Source organism: Taudactylus pleione, unplaced genomic scaffold, assembly GCF_031769625.1.
Source record: "Taudactylus pleione unplaced genomic scaffold, aTauple2 ptg000116l, whole genome shotgun sequence".
Lineage (NCBI taxonomy): Eukaryota > Metazoa > Chordata > Amphibia > Anura > Myobatrachidae > Taudactylus > Taudactylus pleione.
Window position 1 is genome coordinate 10,793,835 of NW_028284518.1, and position 20,864 is coordinate 10,814,698.

The 20,864-nt window shown below is 45.5% G+C and overlaps 1 protein-coding gene across 1 annotated transcript in view; it reads right to left on the bottom strand.

Moving 5' to 3' along the window:
• The window catches only part of BMP6 (bone morphogenetic protein 6), a 438,277-nt gene that overhangs the window by 139,783 nt on the left and 277,630 nt on the right, over nucleotides 1-20,864 (bottom strand). The window contains exon 2 of the mRNA XM_088471775.1: nucleotides 12,223-12,415. Within this exon, the coding sequence (XP_088327901.1) occupies nucleotides 12,223-12,415 (193 nt within the window). The remainder of the gene's footprint in view (nucleotides 1-12,222; nucleotides 12,416-20,864) is intronic.

A 20,864-nucleotide genomic window follows, 5' to 3' on the forward strand; every position in this document is an offset into this window, starting at 1 on the left:
AAAACAGGTGTTTTCGGGGATATGGCCGCAAATATACAATGATAAATGGGATCCTTAATACACTATCTTTTTAGGCTAGGAGCCCCTATGTAAAGAAGGCTGCATTAGATATTGCAGCAGGACAGCATGGTAAGGTTTTCTGTATTGGATTATCACACCTTTCACCGAGCAATGCAATGGGCCACCAAGGTCCAGTACCCCTAGAGTTTTGGCGGCGGCACAGCTCCTCCTAGATTTTTAGATGTTTATAGAGGGTGCGTGACATGGCCATTCCGCCTCAGCCCCCACACATTCAGTTACGGTGCACCTCTTTTTCTGGATCCGGCCCTGTTAAGTGCTAATGTTTAGGGGGTGCCTAATATACTGTGTGAGTGACATAATGCAACTCATCTAGTGTATTAACTGCTCATGGAGCACCAGATGCTGAAAGAAGGGAGAAGCTACATACTGTAGATACTGTATTAAAGGTTGAAAAAAATGGATTGATGACTTTTTGGAAACGTACATTAGTGTTTTTAGGACACTGAGCTTGATGCAGTGTCATTACTCATAAACAAATGTCATTATGAATATCTCTTAAAATGAAAAGTATTTCTAATCACTGTTGCAAGGAACATTTCCCTTTGAAAAGTCTGATGAAATTTTTAGTATCAACTTTATTTTCCGCCAACATAAAATTGATAAATAACCCCCTAGATGAGAATTAGTGTGATTGCACATCCACTGAGTAGGGTTCACTCCAAATAACAATCTCCCATTTTATATTCCTTTGTCTTGAGCACTGATTTGCAGTGTAAGGACCATGCATTCCTGGACGACAATTTGGCCAAACAACAGCATTAAATTTATGCAAAATTCCTGGGAGCATCAAAGAAAGTGAAATATTGTTTAAGTACTTAACTAAATGTGACATGTCAAGAACTGTATCCTTGTTTGCGCTAAACAGCTGCTTTTAGTTGGCTTACACATATTGCACTAGAACATAACGTAAATCTTCCAAATATGAAACTGGCTGCCTCTATGACTGCACTTCCCTTTGTAAGGATTATGAGCACTAAACTCCCAGCAGATCTGCAATGACATTCCTAATGAATCACAGGGAGAAATTAAAATATGTATCCACATCAGCTTCTGCAGATGTGAAAACACCATGTATGTTGATAAAATATTTATCCTGTTTGTATGAAATGTTGAATAATGTGCTATGTATTGATCTTTGTGAGTTACTGTGTAGGAAGAATGTGCAATGCACAAATATGTGTCGAGTCAACTGTATCACAGCGGCCAAACTGCATCACATCGGCTAAACTGCATCACAGCGGCCAAACTGCATCACAGGCGCCAAACTGCATCACAGGCGCCAAACTGCATATCACAGGCACCAATCTGCATATCACAGGCACCAATCTGCATATCACAGGCACCAAACTGCATCACACAGGCACCAAACTGCATCACACAGGCACCAAACTGCATCACACAGGCACCAATCTGCATCACAGGCGCCAAACTGCATCACTGCCTCCAAACTGCATCACAGCGGCTAAACTGCATCACAGCGGCCAAACTGCATCACAGGCGCCAAACTGCATATCACAGGCACCAATCTGCATATCACAGGCACCAATCTGCATATCACAGGCACCAAACTGCATCACACAGGCACCAAACTGCATCACACAGGCACCAATCTGCATCACAGGCGCCAAACTGCATCACTGCCGCCAAACTGCATCACAGCGGCTAAACTGCATCACAGCGGCCAAACTGCATCACAGCGGCCAAACTGCATCACATGCGCCAAACTGCATCACAGGCGCCAAACTGCATCACAGGCGCCAATCTGCATCACAGGCACCAAACTGCATCACAGGCACCAAACTGCATCACAGGCACCAAACTGCATCCCAGGCACCAATCTGCATCACAGGCACCAAACTGTATCACACAGGCACCAAACTGCATCACACAGGCGCCAAACTGCATCACACAGGCGCCAAACTGCATCGCAGGCGCCAAACTGCATCGCAGGCACCAAAGCAACCAAACGGGGTGTAGTCAGCATCCCGGCGTGCGGGATGCCGACGGGCGAAATACTGCCGCAGAAATTCCAACAACATCGGGATCCCGGCACCAGAATCCTGACCGCCGGCATCCCGAAGGTAAGTATCAGGTGTTAGGGGGAGGGTTAGGATGAGGAGTTAGGCATTAGGGGGAGGGTTAGGTTTAGGGTGCGGGAAAGGGGGGATAGGTTTAGGCACTAGGGGGGGAGGTTAGGTTTAGGCACCGTGGAGGGAGTGTTAGGTTTAGGGTGCAGGGAAGGGGAGGTTGGGTTTAGGCACAGGGGAGGCAGGGTTAGGGGTTAGTCTTACCTTCTTTCCTTAAGGGTGTCGGGATGCCGCTGTTAGTATTCTGACCAGCGGCATCCCGACGACCGGGATCTAATACCCAACCCCACCAAACTGCATCACAGGCACCAAACTGCATCACAGACGCCAAACTGCATCGTAACCACCAACCTGCATCACAGGCACCAAACTGCATCACGGGCACCAAACTGCATCACAACCACCAAACTACATCAAAGGCATCACAGCCACTAAACTGCTTCACAGTCACCAAACTGCATCACACAGGCACCAAACTGCATCGTAACCACCAATCTGCATCACACAGGCACCAATCTGCATCACAGCCACCAAACTGCATTACAACCACCAAACTGCATCAAAGGCATCACAGGCACCAAACTTCATCACACAGGCACCAAACTGCATCACACAGGCACCAAACTACATCACACAGGCACCAAACTACATCACACAGGCACCAAACTACATCACACAGCCACCAAACTGCATCACAGCCACCAAACTGCATCAAAGGCATCACAGGCACCAAACTGCATCACACAGGCACCAAACTACATCACACAGGCACCAAACTGCATCACACAGGCACCAAACTGCATCACAGGCAACATTTCATTTACAGTCAAACTGATCAGAGACACAGCTAGGTTTGAAGCCAACTGTGAGGTCAACTAGATCAAGGTTTGATATCAACTACATCACAAGCACCAGCATGTTACATGTCATCTGTAATACAAACACCATCAGGTGTGGTTTTAGCCCCATTATATATATATAGCTGTGTCCACAGTACAGTACATCTGATGTTTTATTATCCTGCCTTTCAAGGGTATACTATACTTACACATTAGTATTTTCTGCAGTCTGCTTGTTTGCCCTGCTGAGTATATGTAGGTCTGTCATAGTTTACTTCTGTCTAGTTCTTTTGCATCATGCCCTAAGTATACAACCTTGAAAGGAAACATTGATAGTACCAATGTTAAAATCATTAGTCAAAAAACATTGTTTAGTTATAAACATTGGTTTCCTTTTTTAACCAATGTTGAAGTAACAGCTGCAGGATGAAACCCACGGTCTGTGGAACTCAGTGGGCATTCCTAGGAGGTAACTAGGGGGTGGGTAAACAGATGCGGGCATGTCGCTGTAAGCAGCTGCATCTAAAGATGTGCGCTCACTCAGGAGGCAATACTCAGTCGGAGAAACTGTATCTGAAATAGGGCTGCTGCAAGTTTTGATGTTGTGTCTAAAGAGGCACCGAGACGGACTGCACCACTGCAAGACGCTGTAAGTGGGCACCTCAGTATTAATGAAATAGTCAGCAGAATTTGCATAAACATGCAGACGCGGCTGTGGGCCTGCGGCAAAAGATGCAGTTGTGTCCAGACCCCACCCATCCCTCACACAACAGATCAGGACACCTGGCTGCATGCAGAAAGAAAATAAATGTTTCTAATAGGAAATAAATAAAAAAACCAGCTTACCTGTACCCAGGGATCCATGAACCCTTCTATTCACCTGACCACACAGCTCAGCTGACCTGGTTGCAGAAGGAGCTCACCGATCCCTGATCCCTGGTTACAGGTAAGCTACTTTTTATTTATTCTCTATTACAAACATTTATTTCTTTCTGCATGCAGCCAGGTGTCCTATCAGACACAAGCTGCATGCTCGTCTCCACACTCTGCACTGCCTTAGCCTACATGCCTACCCTCCCGGTTTTCGCGGGAGGCTCCCAATTTTTCGGGTAACCCCCCGCACCCCCGGGAGGGTAGGCATTTCTCCGGCATTCTGCCCACTTCCTAGTGAAGTGGGCAGAATGAGGAGAATTCCTGTGGCGTGAAGGGGGCGGGGCTTAAGACGTGATTCTGCACGAATCACAGCATGTGGTCCTGCCCCCTATGTAAATTTTACCCAATCGCGGCAATTTTACTGCGAGGGGCGGGGCTTAATTGCGCAAATCGTCAGACCCCGCCCCCACCGGCCCCCTGCTGCTTCTCTTACCCAGGTTTCTCCCGGGAAGAGATTATAAAAGATAGGCAAGTATGCCTTACTGGGCATGTGCAGAGTGGAGGCTTTCACTTTTGTGAAAGCCTGATGCAAACAAATCGCCAGGACAGGGCTTTCTTTCCAAGCTCTGTCCCGGGAATTCTCCGCACCAGAATATTGATACATTCCTGTAATTTGTGGTAATGTAGTAAAATTTATATTATCACATTGTGTGAATTTAATCCTCAGATGGTCAGAGCTGAAAAGACGTGTATTGTGTTTTCAAACTATAGCACTAGGAAAGCGCGTAGTTCAATATTATTGGTGGACATGCAGATACCAGCCTGGTTTTGCTTTTTACATTATTGCGGCTTTAAACTAGGGATGTGCAGGCTCGGATAGGTTCGAGTTTGCACGTGGAGTTCGGATTTTTCCCTCCAAAAAAACGGAACTCAGAACGAGGCAAAACGTCATCTTACATGGACGAACATCATCATTCCTGGACAAAAGACCAGGAATGATGATGTTCGTCCATGTAAGATGACGTTTTGCCTCGTTCTGAGTTCCGTTTTTTTGGAGGGAAAAATCCGAACTCCACGTGCAAACTCGAACCTATCCGAGCCTGCACATCCCTACTTTAAACCTGCTCCGAGATCATTGGAATTGCAATACTTCTGAAAACTTGCACCCAATTACATAACAGAGTGGAAATATACCTTCCTTATTCCAATAAAGGCAGGGTAAGCCAATTATTATATACTATCTGGGATACCCGGAGACTGGATCGTGAAGTACACCTGCAGCCGTCATCTTTTTACATTGTCCTTGCCTATAACATGGATAACTATGCAAATTATGAGTAAATGACAGTGTAGACAGACGTATTCTCATACCGTTTGGAACGGGATACATCAAGAGCTGACTGACTTACAGAACAGAAATATGTATAGCTTCCAAATCCACTTGAGTTTCAGAAATCACTGCAGAACAGCAGGGGTGATTCAGCTGCAGACAGACATGCAATCGCAGCTGCAAACATGTTAGCAGCTGCAATAGATGTAATATGGTAATGCAGCAGTGGGCATCACACCTCCTGATCTGAGTTGTTTCCAAGGACAGAGCATCGGCTCATCTGCAATGCTGGGAATGGAGTCCCATTCATGGACAGAAAGGGGGCCACCCACAGTGGTACTGTGTGGCTGCAATCAATCTCCTCTGCTGTTTGTAATCTCCATATGCTAAGCTTTGCCAGGATCAAAGATTGAGTATTGATTATGCTGTGTGCCACAGTCTGAATGTATTTAGTGCTGAGCTGCTCATGAGCCTGCCAGAATGTGACAGTGTGTGTAGGAAGCGAGCCCCAGAACCTGTGTAATTTAAGAGTGTCTCGGTTTTATGGGATTGTGTGACAGTGTGTGGCCCTGATGAAGTTCAAATGTAGGGCAAGAACCTAATCCTGGTCAAACTACATCACCATGCCAAATTTTGTGGAGCTAGGTACAAAACTCTGGACATCATGAAGGACAAACACATACACACACACACACACACACACTTTCTTGCTTATTATATAGATATGTTTAAAGATAATACAAAGACTTTTCAAATCAACTTTTTGTACCACGAACTATACAGAGGAGTCCAGGGGCGGATTGAGATGGAAAATCAGCCCGGGAAATTTTTGGAAGCAGCCCTAATCGGGATGGAGTCTGAGGGGGTGGTGTTTGTCAAGGTGGGGTGGGATCCCTCCTCATAGGGCCTGATTTTGTGTTGGACGCAGTTGTGTTTTTTACTTTATGCTATTGCTGCTACAATGCCCTTCCCTGGTGTACAGCAGTGCATCTGACATCCACTGTCAGTGTCTACAGACAATAAAAATAAGATAACATTGGAACACACAGAAAAAAAAGAACAAACAAATTGGTCCCTACAGAAAACAATAGAACACATTGTCCTCCATATGACCAAAAAAACAAACACATTTACCTCAATAAAAAAACAAAACACAAAACATTGGCCCCATCAGGAAAAAAACACATTAGACCCCACAGGAAAAAATAAAACACAATGGCTCCAACAGGAAAAAAGCAAACACATTGGGTTAGGTAGGTAGTTTATGTCTCTGGGGCAGGGAGTAGAGTGAGTAGTATCTGTCTCTGGGCATGGGGTAGGGTGTGAAGTGTATGTACCTGGGGCCAAGGTGGGGGGTAGTTTATGTCCCCGGGGCAGGGGGAAAGGTATGCAGCCGCTCTCCCCGCGATGCTGTGCCCAGGACAAACACGGAGATCCCGAGTCTCAGCCGGGAAAGGAGCCTGTCTCAGGGCAACAATTTATCCACTCAGCCAGACAGGGTTGACTCCTGACATGAAGGGACATTTCTTCTGGAACTTGCGAGTGGTGGGCCCGGATGCAAAAATATGCTCTTGGCCCCCCTCCTCTGTTCCACAGGAAGAGGCAGTTGGTGACTGGGGAGAAGCAGTGGGTGACTGGGAAAGGCAGAGGGTGATGGGGAGATAGTGAGTGACAGGGGAAGTCAGAGGATGACGGGAAGTCCACCAATGATTATAATTAGCAAAGAACATTCCATTTATATTCTCTATTCTTCTCTTCAGTTATATTGTTCTTTTTACAGTGAGATGACCAAAACATTACCAAAATGAAAATATATAGTACATTCGCATACCCTGATGCTGTTTGAATCTTACCTTCTCATAAAAACAAATCAATCATAATTCATTCTGACATTTGTAGTATCAAAATATTTTTACTATAAATTTTTTTTCAGATTTATGGAATCCTTTACAGCTTTCAGTACCATAAAAGTAATGCTGCGTACACAGTACGATGGCAACGATCAGATAACGATCAGACCCCTTAATGACTATAACGACCTGCGAACTATGGCCCTGATTCAGAGCCAGACGCTCTGACAGAGCGCTCGCTCTGAATCAGGGCCGTCCCGGCTCCTTTTTGGACCACCCACAGCTATAGCGAGCAGCCAAAATGATGGTTGCGACGGTCAAGACCATCGCGACCATCGGGCTTGCGACGAGACCCTGCGGTAGGGTCTCGCTGCCGCAAGCCCTGGAGTGTTTTTGGCTCTATCAGAGCCAAAAGCACTCCCAATGACATCACTAGTGATGTCAGTGGGGCCGGCCCCAGACGGTAGGCGTTCCCATGGGAATGCCTCCGTCTGGGCAGCCACGCCCCTGGCATGCCCACCAAAGGGGCGTGCTGTCAATCACCATCAACAGCACGCCCCCTTTGGTGCGAGACCCATAACGACGGCTTGGCCGTCGTTATTCGGGTCTCGCGCATGCGCACGATGGAGCAGCCTCCGTCGTGCGTATGCGCACTTGGGCAACATCGACCCGCTTGCGAGCGCTCGCGAGTGGGTCTGAATCAGGCCCTATGTTCGCGGGTCCCTATAGTAAGCAGGCTAACCTGGTCGATGTTGACCAAGTCTACCTGCTTGCACAGACGACGGTAGTTGGTCGATAATGACCATACGTGGCCGCGCATCGACCATCGTATGGTCGTTTGCAGGGGCCAGAAACTGTCAGATTTTAACGATAACGTTAGGATCATTAAAATCTGACAGCTTATTTGACCGTGTGTACGCACCATAAGGTAGACTTTCAATATCAAAACAAAATCTAAAAATATATGATGTATTCCACATAAATGATACATAAAACACTGGACAAGGTAAGAAAGAAAAGTACTTTGATACTGTAGATACAGTAAATGGCCGAAGGGATAGGAAGCAGAGGGTAATCGAAGTAATGAGCGACTTCATGTACTTCACAAGCCGCAAACCTTCTAAATTGCTGCCCATTACACATCATTCCAAGAATGAAAACATGAACAAACGACCTCAATAGGTCCATATCACTAATACCAAATAACCCTACATATCCCACACTTGCTCCAAAATGTCACTAAATATCTCTCCACATGCCTCTTCTGTCCTCCCTACATGCCCCTTACTGACCCACCTGCCCTCCCCACATGACCCTTACTGACCCATCTGCCATCCCCACATGCCCCTTACTGGCACATCAGGTCTCCCCACATGCCCCTTCCTGGCCCATCTGCCCTCCCCACATGCCCCTTACTGGTCCATCAGATCTCCCCACATGCCACTTATTGGCCCATCAGATCTCCCCACATGCCACTTATTGGCCCATCTGTCCTCCCCACATGCCCCTTACTGGTCCATCAGACCTCACCCAAATGCATATTGCACTCCCCAATATGTCAATAAGATCTCTCCCACATGCTCATTCGATTTTCCCAGATGTCTCTCATTCCTATCCCAATTTTACAGATACATATCACTCAACTGTCTTGATAAGTGAGCCCACTCCCTTGGCTGACAAGCAACCCCACACATGAATGGTCCCAGGATGCTTTACTGCTGCCACAGTAATGCCCCTTTACAACACATTATGCCACACAGTAATGTCCCTCATAACACATTATGCCACAGTAATGTCCCTTACAACACATAATGCAACACAGTAATGCCCCTTACAACACATTCTGCCACAGTAATGCCTCTTATACATTAAGCCACAGAAATGCCTCTTATTCACTAAGCCACAGTAAATGCCCCTTATACATTATGCGACAGTAATGTCCCTTATACATTTACAGTATGCCACAGTAATGCCCCATATACATTATGCCACAGTAATGCCCCATATACATTATGCTACAGTAATGCTCCATATATATTATGCCACAGTAATGCCCACTCACATTATGCAACAGTAAGGCCCGTTTTACATTATGCCACAGTAAGACCTCTTACACATTTTGCCACAGTAATGCCCCATATACATTATGCCACAGTAATGCCCCTTACACATTATGCCACAGTAAGGCCCCTTTTACATTATGCCACAGTAATACCCCTTACACATTCTGCCACAGTAATGCCCCATATACATTATGCCACAGTAATGCCCCTTACACATTATGCCACAGTAAGGCCCCTTTTACATTATGCCACAGTAATACCCTTACACAATCTGCCACAGTAATGCCCCATAAACATTATGCCACAGTAATGCCACATATACATTATGCCACAGTAATGCCACATATACATTATGTCACAGTAATGCCCCTTACACATTATGCCACAGTAAGGCCCCTTTTCCATTATACCACAGTAAGGCTCCTTACACATTATGCCACAGTAAGGCCCCTTACACATTATGCCACAGTAAGGCCCCCTTTACATTATGCCACAGAAGGGCCCCATACATATAATGCCACAGTAAGGCCTCTTTTACATTAAGCCACAGTAAGGCCCCATCTCCCTTTTTTTACCTGCCAGGGCCGTGCGGTGGGTGAGATTGGGGTGGCGTGGGACTGGGCTGCCACATGCTGGGGAACTGGCAGTATTGCCGTCATGTAATGTGGCACCGCTCGCAAACTAATTGGAGCTCGCGGACCGGCAGCCTCTGCTGATTGGCTGCCGGTCCACCAGCACTGATTGACTTGCGACTGGCACCACATTAGACTGACGGTGTCTCTGTGCCTCTCAAGGCCGGGATGCGGCTCCAAACCTACAAGAGCAGCAACCTAGCCTACCACAAGCCTCTCCCTGGCACCCCCTCAAGTCCGGCATCCGTTTCATGTGCCCCCTTGGCCCCCCCTAGTTGCGGCCCTGCTAAGTGGCTCGGGGAACAAAACATCAACATTTTGAGACCATGGCCAGGAAACTCCCCAGACCTTAATCCTATTGAGAACTTGTGGTCAATCCTTAAACGTGGGTGGACAAACAAAACCCCACAAATTCTGACAAACTCCATGCATTGATTAGGCAAGAATGGGCGGCCATCAGTCGGTATGTGGCCCAGAAGTTGACTGACAGCATGCCAGGGCGGGTTGCAGAGGTCTTGAAAAAGAAGGGTCAACACTGCAAATATGGAGTCTTTGCATAAACTTAATGCAATTGCTAATAAAAGCCTTTGACACTTATGAAATGTTTGTAATTTTACTTCAGTATACCATAGTAACATCTGACAAAAAGGTCTGAAAACACTGAAGCAGCAAACTTTGTGAAAACCAAAACTTGTGTCATTCTCAAAACTTTTGGCCATGGCTGTAGAGTGGTGGTGTGCGGGGGTCAATTTACAAGGCAGGTCTGCGCATAGAAAAATATCTTTCAGTAGTGTATCTGCACTCCGTCATTCCTACAGACTCCCACTGTGAACAGTAAATTATCACACTGCATGTTGTTATTACATCCACAGCCTTCAATAATACGCTATATGGCTTAGTTCTAATGGATGGCTTTAAGTATAAGTTCCTGCCGCGGCTCTGTTATTATAAATGCCGCGATGTTGTCTCCTACTCAATTATATCTAGGTCTGGATCTATAATGAGATGCTCTCACCATTTAATATGTGGTTATCCTTGCAAATCTATATTTAAACATGTTAATACTGCATAGTTAATCTCCCATATATATAGTAGAGTGATGGTATGCAGTTCACCCTCCACAAGATCAATTTACAGAGCAAGTCTGTGCATAGAAAAATATCTTTCAATGGTGTATCTGCGCTCCGTTACTCCTACAGACTTCAATGTGTGAATACGGTATATTATCACACTGTGTGTTGTTATTACATCCACACCTCTCTAACATAATCACAGAATTAGTAGTGTGAGATTCATCCAGAGGATTTGAGGTGTGTTAATGCTGACACCTGGATGTTAAATACACTTGCAGCATTATTCAATTTTAAACATGCACAAGCGAGAGACTCTGAATGAGGTCCTTAGTCCATTGCATTACAGCTTGTTCAATCAGCGATGCAAGAAAACAGAGGTTAGAGCTATTTCTGCCTGTATGAGAGTTTAACACAGTGCTCTACCAAACAGTGGGCTTGATTCAGCAAGGAAGGCAGTTGCTGATCGGTCGATTGTTGCGTAGTGCGCATGTGTGAACTAGCCATTGCGATCAGGACTGTGATCGCAGTGACTGCGCAGACCCATCGCAGAGTGATTGACAGTAAGTGCCGTTTGTGGGTGGTAATGGGGAAGTGGTCGGCCGAATGCAGGCGTGCTAGTGCGTTTGAATGCCGTTGCAGGGGCGTGCATAAATTATCCACTGAGATGCCATAGGCAGCATGAGGCCTGATAGCGTGCGCAGAAGTTAGCAATTTCTGAGTAAGGTCTGACCTTGTGCAAATGTGTGTGAGGCTGCAATGGTACTCGATTGTACAGATGTTTTTTCAGTCCTGCTAAACATTACGGATGTGTGTAAGGTAAAGTGGGCTCCTTTTGTTGTGCTGAGATTGCATTGTGATCACAATGGATTAGCATACTATCGCAGTGAGACTGTGCGCGTAATCTCTATTGCATTCGCATCTGCGTTCCTTGCTGAATCAGGTCCAGTATCTCTTCTAACCCACAAATGGTTAATACATACAATCTCCATCTCCCTTTATTTCATTCTTAGAAACGGTCTGATGATAGGATGGGTATTACATGAATACAGCATACGCAGACATTTGTTAAGGATCGCCTGCCTAACACCTAACGTACGTTTCACATCTGAGCTTTCTCAAAGGCAAAAAGAGATCGTCCAGGAAGTCATATGTCCATTTATTTGCAGATGTCACTAAGCCACTTCAATTCAGAAGCTCTCCCCTAGCAACTGAGGGGAAGCCATCTTATCACTTCAGCAGTAACATACAGTAACATAACGCAGGTGGGAATAGCAATTCATTTTGTAAGATGTTAGATTAGCCTTGGGAATTATATCACTATAAAATAGGGAAAGGTACAGTAACCCTGTAAAAGACAGAGTCACAGGGCACATCCTAATAACTCATTCATTTACCTGTTTTTGTGCTCTGGTAAGACTTGATGTATGCTGATTAAAAAAGTCTGGTTCTCAAAGCTGCCCAGTACACAGTCCTTATATATTCGGAATTCAGCAGCTGTCACTGCTTCTCCCTCAGGTATCTGGGATAAATTAAACTTGAATTCTTTATGATGTCTTAGACGAGGTGACAGCTCCTTGTCATATTCAACTACAAAAGGAATAAAGAAGAAAATATTAAAAGTGTAAACATATATAAAAGCGGAAATAAAAGATGTCTGATAAATTGACACTAGCGGGCGGGATGCACTAAACGGAAAAAGCGGTAAAATCCCTGTTTACCGCATTTTCCATATGCATCAATCACCTGGCCGTCGGGCTTCGATGCGGAGGGGCGTTACCCTATAGAAGCCCATGGGCTTCTACCGCATCTCGCTGCTAGGAGGGATCGGATCCCTCCCAGCATGCCCCGTGACCGCCACATCACTCTGCACATGCGCAGATGGACTCCCGACTCATAAACCCGGAAGTTCACTGTGCAGCAGAGATCGCAAAGGACAGCTCTTATCGGAAGAGCTGTCCTTTGCTGTACTGATGCATATGTTAGTGCATATGCGATCAGTACCAATGCGATGTCCGGCGGTGTTAGGCGGTAAGTGTTACTGCATCCCGCCACAGGTGCCCCAAAACAAATAAAGAAGCTAAAAATAATAATAATAATCATAATAATAACAATAATAATTTATATTTTAATTATATTAATATAGTTTATTTTAAGTAGCCATATCGTTTCCCTAGTGCCATACATGGAATATACAAAGTAATGGTGCATACACACTGGGCGATATTACTGTGCGACATCGTAATCGTGCAATCGCTCAGTAGTTATGCACAAATCGTGCACTGTAATGACGGTAACGACCAACAATGCGCGCTCCCGCTGGTCGTTTCCGACATTGTCCATTGCCAGAACATACAGGCCAATCTGCCGATAACGACAGATTGGCCATGTTCAGGAATGATGGAGGGTGCCTACACTGAATGACACATCGTTCAGTGTAGGCACTACAGGGGATCAAGAACAATTGTACGATTATGATGTCGTAATCGTACTGTCTTTCCTGATCGCCCAGTGTGTACGCACCTTAAGAGTGACACAGGGTAGGGAAAGTAGTTTAGCACTCAATGAGCATGTTCCCAAACGGCAAGCTACAGTCAGAAATGCTGAATTGGACGAGAGGCCTAATTCATAGATGTACATAAACCCGATGTTTACATACATCCCCCATGTCTTTAGATCTGCGCAAACGCATGTGCAGATCCGGGACTGGGATGTCGCTCTTAGTGCCCCAAATGCTGCAGCATGATTGACATGCTGCTTGCGTTTGTGGCGGTGATGGAGCAGCGACAGGGTAGCGTTACAGAAAACAGGGGGTGCGTCAGCCCTGTTTTCTGGTTTTGCTGAAGCCAGTGGCTGTGTTCTTGGATGCAGCTTCTCTGGCTTCAGCAGCATGAACTTTCTGGCCATCCTGAGTAACCTGAGGGTTACTCAGATGATGACCGATGTACACGTAGATGATTCGATGCTGCACCCTCGGATGCAGCAGCAGATCACAGGAACTGGCAGGAGGAGTTTATTTACACAAGACGCCTCCTGCTGCATTAGCATATTATTGCACAGCCCTTGCATACAAAGACACAGTGTGATCTGCGTCCATCTCTGAGTCAGGTCCTAGGAGACAGGATAGTACCAGGAATGAAGATAAGGAAGGAGGGTCTGGGCCATGAGAACCTACATACTAAGAGGAGGGTTAACATTGTACTGGCGAGAAGATTACATCAGGGGAAGAGAGGCAAAACGACATTAAGGAGGATGGAAGCTGGGCTTCAAAAAAACTGGTCTAGAGAGTGGTAGAAAGTCTGACTGAACGATGAAGTAAGATCCAGAGGTTTGTTGTGGAAATCTTGGTGGAGGGAAATGAGAGGAGGTGACCAGGGTACAGTGCAGGCGGCAATGAGATGAAGTACAGAGGGGATGGGAGGGAGCCTGGGCACAAATTAGGTTGGAGATGTAAGATGGGGGAGAATGATATAAGTGCTTTATAAGTGAGCTGAGGAATTTGAGGTAATGGGAGTCAAGCAGGTTGCAGATAGGTGGATTTATTATATTAAAACATATTGATCAATATTAAATTCTGCCCTTTTCAGATATACAGAACTTTGTTTTTCTAGTACAAAATAAGTACAACATTTTCACCCCTTATTTTTTTACCCTACACAATTTGAATAACAATCATCCATGCAGTCTGGCTTTGTGTATATGTACACTGAGAAAAGTGAAACGACTCTTGTGCCCATGACCTTGTTCTTTCCTAGGGGACGTTAGTGACTATTAGAAAAGCAGGGGTTTGTTCAGTTCAGTCTATTTACACATGGAAATATAGGCTCTTGCCTAAGGACCACCATTGGACAGTGGTAGGTTGCATAGGTTGCCTAGTAGGTGATAAGCATTGAGATGATTACCAGGTGTGGTCCTAGCCAGCCCTACTGGTGCTCTTCTTCAATGTGGCTGTCCCTATTTCAGGACAAGCCACCAAGGTGCTGTGGGTTTTCCTGTCCAGACCTCCCAAAATCCTGGCCTTTTTCCTCACCACTCCTTTCCTTCCTTCTCATCTCTAATACCATACATCTCTTAGACTGTAAACTAATTTGATCAGGAACATCTTTACCTTCTGTTCCATATTATTGTATGTTATTTTTTTGTATCATGATACCTTCAGTGTACAACACTATGAAATATGTTGATGTTTTATAAATGAAGGATAATGTTGATAAAAACTTATATTACATTGCATATAAACACTGAACATTGCACATACCTGAAATTACATGCCCCCTGGATATCATGATATAATACAATTATACAACATTCCACATATGACCATAGCCATATGACACTAGTACTACACCTACACAATGTGAACTGATCGCTGAATATTAGCATAACACAATTCTATAACAGTCTATAAAACCATGGGAAAATACTCTCCTCTTCAAAATATAACAACTGAACATTAAGTATAATACAATAATAAAAAATAATAGGATTACCAGACATGAGAGTACTATATTGATATTCTTACAACTGTAAAAAGAAATTATGTAAAATTAGAATACATATGCCTGCGAGCTTGTACTACCTTTTAATTCTGAGTTATTCCAGGTATGTCATGAAATATTTTGCAAACCACCCAAATCACAAAGGAAATAGTGATCACCGGATGAGGTCTGCTTATCGCATGGTAAGTTCCATCACCTGGAATAGATTTCTCAGGCACTGAGTGTAACCAAATTACAGGAACTTGATGTGCTTATAGCATCTATGCAATTCAATATACAGTTTCCTTGACAACCTCTGGGCCTCCTTCACCTGTTTCCTATTACTGTTCAGTTATACCTAGTTCTTTACCTACCTTTCTAAAGCATCATTTCAGTCTCTCTAGTGTGGCTTCCTAGACTTTGAGACATTCTTGTTCAAGTACTAATAACGTTCTTGCAACTAAGGTGCGGGATGTATCAAAATAAAAAAAAACTGCGTATAATTCCATGCATTATCGGCCCAATATTAATCAGAAAAACGTTACACCTAGCGCCCGTATATATGATAACAAACAGTTCTGCAAATCAGCTGCCGTCATGATCTTTGGCAAGCACTTATTAAAGAGAAGCTGTACTAATGCGCATGCGCAGAAATTCCTAACACATGCGCTGATACACATACAGGACGCCCGTCAGAAGATCATCAGAAGACACTGCCAGAAATAGTACAATGCTCTTTGCAGATAAGCATTTTTATGAACCACTAAAGGAAGCTATTGTTAGACCTCTTCTTAAAAAACTTAATTTAGACCGGTACTAAACCTTCCTTTTCTAGGAAAAGTTAATGAGAAAGTGGTTGCAACTCAACTGGTAACCCGTCTATCATGTCAACCCATATTATTTATGGTCCATTGCAGTCAGTATTCAGCAGAAGACATAGCACTGAAACAGCCCCTATAATGATCTGATGGCAGGAGACAGAGGTGGCTATTCAATCTTAATCCTTCGGGATCTCTGTAGCATTTCATGCCATGGGATTCTACATGAGCACTTGAAAATATTCTGTGAACTGGATGGCACAGTCCTCAGCTGTTTGAAAAAAATTCTCACCGGTAGGTCACAGAGAGTTTCTATTGGAGTATACTCATCATCACCAGTGCCACTGCCATGCAGTGTAACACAAGGTTCTATACTACTGTATCTCCCATGCTTTTTGCAGTATACATGTTACCAATGGGTGAAATAATCAGACGTCATTGCCTGGTCTACCACTGCTATGCAGATGATACACAACTGTAGCTGTCCTTTGCTTTGAGTATTGAGAGCCCAATAACAACCTTAAATGGCTCCCTAGCTGAGCTCCAGGGCCGTCACTAGGATAGTGCGACCTGTGCCATGGCACAGGACACCACAGGGCAGGAAGCGCTGTTCGGGTCTGTCAATTTCTGTTTATTATCATTCTCACTTGTAGCTTCCTCTTCTTTTATCCCCAGCATCTCCTGGCCTCCCCTATCTCTTCCCTGGCCCTTCCCCATGAGGCCATGGCCCTTTTTCGGGTGCATTTTTTATGTCCCTATTTGAAAAATAATAGGGTGGCGGTGCCAATGCTCTTTCTGGCACAGGGCACCAAAAAGTCTAGTTACGGCTCTGCTGAGCTCCAAGAGTAGATGAGTGCCAGTTGGCTGTGACTGAATCCTGATAAAATAAAGATCCTTATGATAGGAGTTTACCATCAAAGGACAAGAATACAGTATAGCCAGCCAACTGGACTTAAGCTTGGGGGTTCAGAACTGAAAAACACATAATGTGCGGAATCTTAGTGTTGTCCTGGATGGAGACTTGACACCTAAACATCAGGTATATAAGCCACAATCAGATCCTCTTTTTTTCATCTGAGGAAAATACAGTAGCCAGTAGCACTTAGGGCTTCATTCAGAGGCGGCCGTAAGGTCTACGACCGCATGGCCGCCTCAATGTTTGTCCAGTGTGCATGCGCACGAGGGAGCCGGCTCCTTCGTGCGCATGCATGAGACCCGCTACGACCGACAGCGCCGGTCGTAGCGGGTCTCTTTCCAAAGGGGGTGAACTGTCGATGTTGATTGACAGCTCGCCCCGTTTGGAAGGCGGGCCGGGAGGGTGGCAGCCCAAACGGAGGCGTTCCCATGGGAACGCCTGCCGTTTGGGGGAGGCCCCACTGACATCACTAGTGATGTCAGTGGAGAGCTTCCGGCTCTGACAGAGCCAGAAGCTCTCCGGGGCTTACGACAAGTGAGACCCTACCCTAGGGTCCCGTCGTAAGCCCCGATGGTCGCGATGGTCTATGACCATCGAGACCATCACCCTAGCGGTCGTTAGAGCTGTGGGTGTAAACAGACAGCCTAACGACCGAAACAGAGGCGGCCGGTCAGGATGCAAGCGGCCGCCCAGTTTCTGAGCGACCGCTTGCATCCTCCGACCGCCTCTGAATGAGGGCCTTAATTCCCTCAGAAGATCTTCCTAAATACATGCATCCAAAGCTCTCTACCTGGGTCTCCCAGCAAAAGAATTACACCACTTGCAGCTGGTACAAAATGCAGCTACCAGGCTGCTAACTAACCAGCCATGTTCCTGCCACATAAAACCCCATTCTCTACTCCCTTCACTAGCTGCCTGGAAGATGGTGAATCTATTTCAAGATTAGCTTACTGACTTTCAAACCCTACATAACCAGGGTCCAAAGTACCTGAAGCAGCTTCTTCTTTACACCCCCACTCGCTTCCTTTGATCTGTAGATGAAGGACTATTAGCTGTACCTAGAATCTCCCTTAATTCATTTGTTGGACAAGCTTTTAGCTTTGCGGCTCTGAGTCTATGGAACTGGATTCCTTGCACAGTTTGAGAGGCCTCCACTCTAGATTCCTTCAAAACCAAACTTAAAACTGTTTTCTCAGTATTTCACTAATGTCGCTATAGGTCCTAAAAAATTAAAACCCAAATATTTAGTTCTCTTTTCTGTTAAGCTTATTTTGTATCTTGTGTTTTTTAAGTGTAAATGTGAGTCCTATTGGGGGAAAATAATAATAATTATTATTATTTCAAGGGATAACAGGTAAGTAAACTGGTTATTTATAGAACAATAAAAAAAAAATCATTAGCAATAATAACAATATTTTAAACAATCGCTATAAATATTATATCAGATGAATAGTATGTAAGTGTTGAATACGATGATACATAAAATAGAGCATTACATTTATGTCACAAGCCGCCGCTGGGTCTTGACTGACAATAGTGCTCCAGGCGTTTCTCTCAGGCCCGTTGCTAAGAGACCGGGACGCCAGGCTGTCACTCCGTGAGGTCCTCCTACCTGGCTGTTCCATCATGTCCGTCTTGTCCTGATTGGATCCCTCTCCTTTTTACCTCTGCTGAGTCTTTGCTCGGATGCCAGCTATAGCGTTCATTACGTGGCTTCCGGTTCCATGTGTGGTATCATACTCGTGGTGTGTTCCAGTTTCTCCTGTCTAGCGTGTATCTTGCCAGTCACTACCGTACTGTGGCATCTGAGGGGACTTAACAAATATTCATCATGACAGTCTCATGCTGGCCACACAGATGGCGATCTGCACACGATCAGCCAATGTGTACGATTTGTGTACAATTTCCCTTGAAACCCTCCCTGGCAGCTCTGCACACGAACTCCACACGATCTGCACACAATTTGGTGTCCAATCTTCATACGATCTCTCCTGCATCCAGACTTTCACAGTGCATCACCTCCAAGATTGTGAGATCTGCCCTACTGCACGGCAGATCTGACGATTCAATGTGCGACCAGCGGGGACACGCATTGCATCGTGAGTGGGGACTCACGATTTACTGAGGATTTGGCCATATTTTACAAGATTTGTCCTCATGATTCGTCAAAATCGGGTAAAAAAATCGCCATATGTGTGGCAAGCGTAAGCCTCACTGCAGTGTTCAGGTTGACTATCTGTTTTCAAACTTACAGCTGTCTCAGTCACACCGCTGAACTGACTGGACTCTTTGTTATCTATCTTACAGCTGTCTCAGCCATACTGCTGCATCTGACTGGACTACAGTATTTGTTATCAACCTTACAGCTGTCTCTGTCACACTGCTGTGTCTGAATGGATTCTTTGTTACCTACTTTACCGCTGTTTAGGTCACACTGCTGCGTCTGAGTGGCCTTTATTACATCATGGCTGTCTCAGCTGCTTTCCTCCCAAGTACACATCAGCCCTCAAGGCTGCAACTTGGCCACATTGCAGCCAAGTACACATCAGCCCTCAAGGCTGCAACTTGGCCACAAGGCCACATCCCAGCCAAGTTCATATCAGCCCTCAAGGATGCAACTTGGCCACAAGGCCACATCCCAGCCAAGTACACATCAGCTCTCAAGGCTGCAACATGGCCACAAGGCCACATCCCAACCACGTACACATCAGCTCTCAAGGCTGCAATTTGGCCACAAGGCCACATCCCAGCCAAGTACACATCAGCCGTCACGGCTGCAACTTGACCACAAGGCCACATACCAGCCAAGTTCATATCAGCTCTCAAGGCTCCAACAAGGCCACAACTCCAGCCAAGTACACTCGAGTCCTAAAAGTTTCTTTATTAATTGACTCCTCATCAATTGATTCTTCAAAGCTTCTTTATCAATGGATTCCTCAAAGCTACTTTATCAATTAATTCACACCTCAAATTATGAGCTTTTTATTCCTGATAAACCATTCTTACTGTGACACTTTCCAGAGATTCATAACAATTTATGAGCAAGCATCAATGGGATATCAAACAAAGTTAGCACCTTGATAAAGACTTTTAAGAGTTGAAACGCATCCGTGGAGTATAGGAGCTGCTATCCTTTCTTGGGACCTCTGAGGTGGATCATCTACAGCATGGAGGTGATTTGCCCTGGGACACTTGCTCACATGCTGTCTTAGGGCCTGATTCAGACCCACTCGCGAGCGGCTGTCCGCTCGCAAGTGGGTCGATGTTATGGACTGAGCATGCGCACGACGGAGGGAGCTCCGTCGTGCGCATGCGCCAGACGCGACGAGCGAAGGAAAGTCCTTCGCTCGTTGTGTCCGATCAAAGGGGGCGTGCTGTCAATGTTGATTGACAGCACGCCCCCTTTGGTGGGCGTGCCGGGGGCGTGCCTCCCTGACGGGGGTGTTCCCAAGAGAACGCCTCCCGTCAGAAGCCGGCCCACTGACATCACTAGTGATGTCAGTGGGAGTGATTTTGGCTCTGATAGAGCCAAAATCACTCCGGAGCTTGCGGTTGAAAACCTCAACCGCAGGCTCCGGCTCGCAAATTCGAGCACGCTCGTATAGCCTGTGGGTGGTGACCCACAGCTATACGAGCGTCCAGGAGGACGCTCCATGAAAATGGAGCCCGGCCCTCATTCAGAGCGTGCGCTCTGCTCAGAGCGTACGGCTCTGAATGAGGGCCTTAGTGCCTTGGTTAAGGCCCAAGTTGGTGCGCAGTCATTTTTATCATTATTTTTTTTTATTATCACTATATGAAATAAAAGTATATTTTAACATTATTTTTAA